The sequence below is a fragment of the Dromaius novaehollandiae genome, chromosome 1 (assembly GCF_036370855.1).
Source record: "Dromaius novaehollandiae isolate bDroNov1 chromosome 1, bDroNov1.hap1, whole genome shotgun sequence".
Classification (NCBI taxonomy): Eukaryota; Metazoa; Chordata; class Aves; order Casuariiformes; family Dromaiidae; genus Dromaius; species Dromaius novaehollandiae.
Genome location: NC_088098.1, coordinates 35319704 through 35328852, shown reverse-complemented (window position 1 = coordinate 35328852; position 9149 = coordinate 35319704). Strand labels below are relative to the sequence as shown.

The window sequence follows — 9149 nt, the reverse complement described above, 5'->3', positions numbered from 1 at the left end:
TAAATAATTTCAGTAGTTATGGTGCAGTTATGCCCTTTGTGAGCCTGTCTTCCTGCCTTAAGATTGCTGAAATACCAGCAGCTACTTGGAGAGAATCATACTTTTAGAATTTTTGCAGTTTACACAGAAGATTTAATTCTTACGTTTCCACCTGCTTCCGTCAGTGGTCAAAGCAAGAACTACTCTCTCCTGAAAGAAAGCATGCACCATGTAACGTATCTCAACCTCCTCTTTTGTCCTTAAGCTTGCTCTCTTGCAAGCTATTATGGAACAAAACATGAAGTAGTAAGTATCCTGTTTACCAACATCTACCGCGTTTACACTTTAGCCTCGCATTTCATGTTTATCATACCATTCTCACACCTAACTTTAGGTCTATAAAACATTTTAATGCATTCTGAGAACTTAACACAAAAGTACCAAGATTAGTTTGACAACTAATTAGCACAGCAGATTCTTAATTAGGAGGTTTGTATATTGCTGTAATTGAAGTAGATGAGTTGTACAGCAGGGGAAAATGCACCTAATTCACAGTGCTTTTCTCACCATATGGTTTCTCTCCAGAGTCATCCATATTTTTCCATGACATTTAAATATATTGGTGCAGTTAATCTCATTTATTTCTACTACTAGAAGACAACTGTTACATTAGTTTGAAGACTTTGGAGACAGACAAAGCTACAATTTCAAAAATTTCTACAGCATTAAAATTGTTACTACGGAATGAGTTCATAAACATCTTAGTTCAGGTCCTTTCATTAAAGTAAAATGCACCTGCTTTCCCCAACCTGCAAGTGTGTAAGGCGAAGAATTCGCCCCTAAAAAACCCAATGCTTACAGAAAACTGTCTCAGAGGTCATAAAAATGCATGTTTTTGTTTAATCCTGTAGCAGCATATGCCACATATTCATGTAACAGGGTTCCAAAATATCAAACTAGCTAATAAAATATCAGTTAACTAGACAGAAAAAAAGAAACTCGGATCTAATTAAAAAAAAGACAGCTATGCAACTGCATTAACCAAGTAATGGCAAGTCTTCATTTGAGGCAGTGGTTCCCAATCTTCTGCTATTACGGGACATTGAGGGACTTGCCAGCTATCACCTTCTGTTCCACATTTAGCACACCTCAGCATATTTACAGCACTTTGTCTTTTAGTATCTGTTTGCTGTCTAACATTTTTCTTTCTCTGCAGTCTTATGACTATTCCGTGTTTCCCATTTCACCAGAAGGCCGTAAGACACTTGCAGCATTGCAACTCACTGCTGGTTCCCTGTGCCAGAAAATATTTTGATAAGCACAGAATGATGGTATAACAATACTTGTCTAGGTAACACTGTATAGTGCCTTAACGAAAGCTGTAGGCTGAGGAATAGGAGGTAGAAGCCACTTGAAACCTCCTTTCACACATTTAACAAAAGCAGGGTTGAATCCAGAGTTCGGCAGCCATCCAGCAGCTATTGTTCTTCTCTGCCCATTTTACCTCCATCTCATCCTATCTTCCTGTGAAGTTCTGGTTTGTCCACCTCAATTCCAGGGGATCCAGCCTTCAAGTTTGAAATACCATGATACTGCAGTGGCTGTTAATATTTACTGTAATTACATCTGCACACCATACCACTGGCACTTAAAAAAGCCAATTTAAGACAGCCAACCTCTATTCATTCCTTCCTGTATGAAGGTTTTGTAGGTCAAAATACCTGAAAACTGCACTGACACAGCAGCACTTATTTTAACTTGCATTACGAATAATCTGCACATGCTCTTTTACAGACTATATATATTTGTAAACTTGCTCATGCAAAGTTAGTGTGCACAACAGGGATGTTGGTTTTCTAATCCCCACACTTTTTAAAATGACATTTATGTCTGCTTTTTTGAACTGTGCCCAAACCCTCTCTTTAATATAAGAAATCTTGCACAGAATTTGTCTGCCAGCCAAATCAATTTATGAAGCTGAAACAAAAAAGAATAAAAGTTATACAAAAACATGGTGCACCTAGAGGGTTGATTCCCACCCACCCTCCTCCTTTTTGCTTTACAAGTAGAAAGAGTGAATAAAAGAAAAAAAATCATGGTCACAAAATTTTAACATTTTAATCCTAAACGTTACAGGGCAAATGGATGTTGGAACCTACTTCCATACACCATGCGTCAACTTTTTATTCCCAAATGTGGCCAAATCCACTAAAACAAAAGTGGTTAACAAACTCCGGATTATGGAAATACATTTCTGGAATAAATGCTAGAAAAGCAACAATGGGAAAAGCCAACGGTCTCCATAAAGGTAAATAAAGTGGAACAATGTATAGATTAGATACTTTTCTGTTTCTTACTCATAACCTGTCAATTCAGTGCATCATATGGTTCAACATAATGGTCCCCGTTTTTGACAAACATTTAACTAGTGTCCATTGATTCCAAGTTAGTGGATGATGAATCTTTTTGGATACTTTCAAAGATGGCTGCCAGCTCAGGGTTAGAGCTTATCTGTGACTGAAATTCACTCATTAATGGACTCTTCTCTGCTTCTGGAATGGTTAGAAGCGCTGCTACTGCCCTCATAGCAGATCGTTTCAGTTCATCTTGCTTTTCGAACTCCTGTTTCACTGAGTTTGCCTTTACCTAGGGGAAAAAAATTAAAATACATATGAAACTTTTGCTTAACCTTTTCTCTATACCCATTTAAAAAAAAAAAAAAAATATATATATATATATATATATCTTAAAGACCTATTTCCTTCCATACTACCACTTTGGACAACTTCCAAAATGGCCTAAGCACTAAATCTAAGAATCTCTTCACGGGTGGAAAATAATAAAAGCAACTAATCAATCTACCTAGACGACTTTTTTTTTTTTTTAACCAGCAGTATAAAAATTGACTGAAACTTGAGTATTGCAAGTTAGGCAGAAAAGATGAGCTATCAAGCCAATTATCAAATCAAAACAATTTTAGTAGCCAACTTCTGATTAGCAAGGTCAGTAAATAACATTTTAATGTTATCACAATACTAGGATTCCAGAGTACAAAAATTCAAGAAAAACATTGACCTTTATTAGGAATAACTGGTTAACCTTTTGTTCTAAGTCTCAGAGATGTTTCAATGATACAAATATAATTTATCATTAAAAGCAGTCAAACTTCTTAATCTCAAATGTAAGAGAGATTATAATAATGGAAAAGAAAGGTAAAGCAGGCATTAAATCGCTATCAGAGAACGTAGGTGTATCCAGACACGAATAATGAGGGGGAACCAACTGCGTCCCAATAATCTTGTAATCATTTAAATGAAGAGGGACAAAAAAAAAGGGGGGGGGGCACCGATTTACATTGCGCTCATCCTTCAGCAACCAAATGCTTCTGTGCAACTTCATCATCAAAAGTCATAAAGAAAGCTAGTATTCCATTTTCAGTGTTCATAACAAAATCTGAGACTTACAAGCTGCCCAAATAGCAACTAGATTTATAAGGATCTAAAGAAATACCAACCAAAAACACGAGAGAATTTAAAACAGAAAATAAATTTACACTCTTTTCTTTCTTCTTTTAAATAAGTTACACATAGAAACATTTAATACATGTATAAGGCTCCAAATATTTATATTATACTGCTTATTGCAACTTATAAATCATTGTTCAGGCAACACTGCAGCAGTACAGCTAGATTCTCAGCAATATTCTTCATATACAAGTTCATTTATACTTTTACAAAACAACAATACAAAACAATTCATGAATAGAAGTTTACATTTAAAACAATACCTTAGTTGTACACGTAGCACGCAAAGGTTCAACAAGTCTATCCAACCTCTGGAGCACTGCACTTGGACAAAGGGTAGATAGTCTCACCAACATTAAAAAGGTTAGCATCTAGTTTGAGAGAAAACCAGTTCATCAGACAGTTAAGCTCCACACTGATAGATATTTCCTACAATGTTATGCAACCTTTTTAACAGAAACATTTTAAGGAAAGGAGAAAATACAGTGAAATATTTAAGCATATGAAATAATACTCTTACCATTTCAGTCTACTCAGTATTTAAAATATTTTGACTAATTTACTGCTTAGAGAGAGAAAAATGATACCTAACCTTAATGTCATAGTGATCCTTCAAGCCATCTTCAACATGGTTTAAGAATTCAAAAATATCTAGTCTATCCAAACAGCTGTCCAAAAGGGTATACATGCACTCGAAAGCTGCTTTTCTTATGTCCAATCCATCATCAACTGTATGCTTAAATGGTCCCATTTCCACCTGTCAGCAAATAAAAACAAAGTTAAAAAGCAATATAGTTAGAAAAATTGGGAGTCTATTTACATATATTTAGCTTTGTTTTTCTCAGTTAACATACCTCTCTGATTAGTTCCTTTCTGACTTTTGTTTCATTGTAAAGGTGAGGAAGCACAGTATCTAACAGGTCCCTTATTAATGATGGTTTATTGTGTGCAGCTGAATTAAATGTCACTAGGGCTACTCTCCTGACATTGAGATCTGGGTCTTCCAGTGTTTTCAGAAAATCACCTGCAATCATGTACAGAAATAAATCAACCAGTGAGGATTTTTCTTCCTACATTAAAAATATTCTTGCTTAGTTTTAACCTTCCAACAAGGTGTTTTTAATACAACGGTTATTTTGATGCAGAGACCAATACCTGCTGTTTTAGCAAGACTATGCAAATACATGTATTTAATTATACTCTTTTGAAAAAATATTAATATATTTGAGTTATATAATATTTCACATAAAAAATATAAAAAAACAAAAATTCAAAATAAATGGCTATCATTTAGTAATATTTCAATAGAGTGTTGGGTTTTAAGGTACAGTCAGTAAAGTAGTGAAAGTTATATTTAACAACTATGAAACAATATCTTTCCTTTTCTCCATTAAACACTCTCAGAACATACTTTAGAAAACCAATGTCAATTCTGCAGTTTAACAATTAAAGAACCTCTCTCAAGGAAACTATCAATATTGCTTTTTAACTCCTAAATTGGCATATATTAAGAATTCCTAAATTGCCAGAAGATAAGCCTACTCAACATATATTAACATAAGAACACCTTTACCATTCCACACACAGCACATTTTCAAATACCCTAGAGTTCTGCAACATTGCTTTAGTAAAACAAACACCCGCAGGAATATATTGTACAAAACTAAAGACGACTGAGATTTTTAAACTACTAAATAAATCCTAATTTTTTTTCTTTGTTGATTGGAAAGCCAAAAAGTTTCTCCAGAAACCAAAGGGGCAAGCCAGGTACAGTGTGGGGGAGAGTCAGGCAAAAAACTCACAAACATAGTCAATATTTTTATATAGTTTAATATTGTCAAAAATATTTAAACTCAGTGATGAAAAATAACATATAGGAACTGATGCCACCCCCCTGTAAATAAAAAGCTTGCTCTCTACAAAACTGTATGTTTTGAAAGATTAACCTTTTCCCCTCATTAGACTGAGCAGTATATACAGTTTTACAGATGTTTAAACCTGTAATCAATCCACTATAAAACATTTACCATAGCACATTAGACAAATCTACAATACTGTTGTGTCATACAAATGAGAACATATGCATGGATCAAAAAGGCACAGCATTGCAATTCTGTCATACTAACGCTATACTGAAAGCTCTGATCACCTTATCCCTATACAAAAATACACATGCTTCCAATAACTTTCAAACCACAAAGCATTACAGAAACACAAACATCTAAACTTACTATTCATCACTTGGTAATACAGAAAGCACGTGCACTTACGTATTTTGAGTGACAGAATGTCACGTATATTCCCAAGACCACTGTTGTGGGTGAAGACAATACCTCCTTACACCAAACTAATACAGTTTGGAGGGAGCACATGAGAGCAAACGCACAAGAGCAAGTGAAAAACAGCTTTTGGACACCTTCTACCATCATAGCTTCAATATATGCTGCTTTTATCACATATTTTTACTACTCAGAATTTAAACAAGATAGAATTTCAACAGAAATAACTGCCTTTTGAGGAATTGTTTTGTAACTGTTCCTACAAATAGGTACCATTAACAGCTATGCAATTCAGATACCTGCAAAGTACTGCTTTTCTGAAAAATCAATGAACAGATTTTAAGTGCTTGAAAATTTAGAAGTTGTTACTAAAAATAAAGAACTTACCTATGCAGTTCTTCAAGAGTGGGTCTATGGGTTGTGGATGATCAGAAATAGTGAATTTAACAGCAGTAACCACTGAACTTCGAGCATATGATGACCCTAATATGAAATATAATTGTGAATATTATGCAATATTAGAACAGTGCAACTAGAGAATTTAAGTTATGTACAATTTTTTAACATCTGATATTCTTTAGGATTCTTAAGATTAAGTGTTAATTATTACTAGCATTGCAATATGTTTCTTCTACATATGTACTAGTGTTGCATTTTAAACAGAAAAAGCATAAAATTAAATTTTTACTTTAAATTTTTTGTAAAAGATAACATTGAAGTAATGCACCTACTAGGACAGATTTTTTAATTCATCAAGAACAGGTCTACAAATTCCACTCTTTAAGCAGAAGCATACATACAAAGAAAATATTTATGTCAATATAGTCCATGATGTGAAAATGATTCATGAATTATGCACAAAGATCCTTCAACCTTCCTAATCCTTACACATTTCAGAATTTTAATTTAAAGATTGGAAACAGTGCAATTTATTCCAGCATGTCAATATGCTGCAACTCATCTGTCAAGCAGTGCTGCCCTTTGTCCCCCATGTTGTTCCGCTTAATTTTACAGCTCTTTGCTAAATGGAACGTTATTAGTTGAAATACCATAATCTCAAAGCAAAACATAAAAGCAATTCATGTTATATATGGCTAACTTCCTCAAGGAAAAAGGGAAGTGCAATGGCTAGAAAGCATGTCCAGTAAAATAGCATGTGGAAGAACTCAAATTTTATACTTACCTAATTAAGCTTCACATTGTTTTTGAGGAAAAAAATACTCCAAATTTCTGAAGTATCACAAAATTTAAGCATTAAATTTATAAAGCCAGATAAATTTATTAATAGGCAACACAAGGTCATTTGCTACAATATATACATCAATTACTACTCACCTGATGCCAAGTAACCCTTGAGTCGCGGAAGCAGAGTCTCTGGGTCTATTAAAGTAAGCTTGCCTAAGCATTCAGCAACAACATTCCTTGTACCCTCTTCTGCACATTCGCAGTGTTTCAGGAGCAAGGCCCAGATGTTCTCAACATATGGTTTGAGACCAATCACTGATGCAGAGCTAATTATTTCTTTCAAGGAATGAAGAAGAAGGTATTGCCTCTTAGGTTGGCTGGTTATTTCTTGTAAGACAAATGGCAGATACTCAGGAAGATTGCCGACACTAATACTGCCTAATGCATAAGATGCTGCGGACTTGACTTCTTCACTAGGAGAGGAGAATGCTTCTAGTATTACAGATTTCAGCTCAATTTGTCCACTTAAGTCAATGTGATGCCCAACTTCCCCAAGAGAAAGCAAAGCCAAAAGTCGAATGGAATCTGTAGACCTGGAGTTCTTGACATCTTGAATGAACTGACCTACAACAGCTGGTCCTTCCTTAGGGCAAGCTCGAGTAAGGGCAGCTACACATTTGGCAATGGAATAGTAAGACTGCTTGTGAGTTAGTGCTGTGCTCTGTGAGTACACTGGACCCGTTAACATGCGTAGTAAATCCATATAGCCTAAATTATTTGTCCCAGTCACAACCAAAGCTTGGAAAAATTCTAGCATGGCACTAAGTGCTCCACCCTGGAGTAGAGGCGATCTCACCAGCCCAATAAGTTCGTTGAGAATGGACCCACTGATCTTTGACAGGGAGGAAGGATATACTTTAGCCAGTGTTGTAAGAAAACTGATGGCCATCTGTGATACATGCATATCACTTTCACTAATGAGAGGTGGAAGCTCATCCAAGACAGCATCAATCATAGCAGCTGTCAAACTGTCACTGTAATTTTTAATTAAAATATCTAGAGCAGAAAGAGTGCCCAGTTTCAAAGCTCGCTGGTTTTTTCTCAAAAAAGAGGCAAGAATAGGAACTCCTTCCCCAAGGATTGGTCTCAAATCTATCTTCAAAGGAGAACCAGCAATCAGTGTCATGGCCTTCACTGTAGTTAACCGAGTGATCTCATTCTTCAGTCTCTCTAGGAAGATCTGAAGTGTACTGGGCAAGTCTGTGCCAAGGCTGTCACCAAGGCTACAAATGATTTGACCCATGCAAGATATTGCCCTCTCTTTTACCTCCTGATCAATGTCAGCAGCCTTTAATCTCTTGATTGTACAAGTAAATAAATCTTTGATGTAAGCAGTAGCATCAAAGGAAGAAGCCTGGTCTAAAGGACGAATGACCTTCACAAGTTGTTGTGTAACCAAAAGAGCCTCTGATGTTATCTTGTAAAACGGGTCTCCAACACAAGCAACAACTGGAGGTACCAATGCTTGAACATGAGGATGAAAGACTTGGGGAGAATGATTACAGAGGATCACATACAAACAGGACAGAGCATCTATCTTCAGATTAGAAGAACTTGATTTGTCATTAAGTGAAAAAATTATTCCTGTAAGAGAAAAGAAATATTTATTTTGTGTATTTATTCTCTTAGAACACTTTAAAATTTCTGAAGGATGGCAGGTGTACTGTGCTGATGTTTTTTGCTCCCAGCCTTTCCTGAATGCCGCCCAGCCCCTTCCACTATTTTATTCAAACAATTAGTCTTCAAGCTTCCTCTACGCAGAAGAGCCACACAATAGACCAACTGATGGCTTGCAATGCCTTTTCCTAACTATAAAGGAATTCTGAACCCTGAACCCTGATCTCGTCAAAGTTTACTTTGCCTTGTTACTTCATGGTAAAAGGTAAAATATGGGCAATATTTTGCTCTGCTGAGACAAAAATGAAGGCAGAGTTTGATCCTGCGATTAGAGGCAAATCAGCTTTTTTCAAAATTCAGAAGGAAAAATAATATCAATCTCAGAGCACAGTGACTGATTATTTTGCCAATTTCTTTAAATAGAAACAATACTTTAACATTTATAAAAAAACAGTCAAGATTTAAAGATCAAGAAAATTCACATCCAACTTACTAGTAAATCTTT

The 9149-nt window shown here is 35.5% G+C and overlaps 1 protein-coding gene across 1 annotated transcript in view; it reads right to left on the bottom strand.

Annotated features, from left to right (window-relative positions):
• Positions 1 to 2072: 2072 nt before the first annotated feature.
• Positions 2073 to 9149, bottom strand: part of CAND1 (cullin associated and neddylation dissociated 1) — a 29303-nt gene continuing 22226 nt past the window's right edge. The window contains exons 10-15 of the mRNA XM_064508803.1: positions 7118 to 8611; positions 6170 to 6265; positions 4358 to 4527; positions 4096 to 4260; positions 3767 to 3874; positions 2073 to 2625 (exon numbers count right to left, since the gene is read on the bottom strand). Of these exons, the coding sequence (XP_064364873.1) occupies positions 2401 to 2625; positions 3767 to 3874; positions 4096 to 4260; positions 4358 to 4527; positions 6170 to 6265; positions 7118 to 8611 (2258 nt within the window). The 3' untranslated portion in view covers positions 2073 to 2400. The remainder of the gene's footprint in view (positions 2626 to 3766; positions 3875 to 4095; positions 4261 to 4357; positions 4528 to 6169; positions 6266 to 7117; positions 8612 to 9149) is intronic.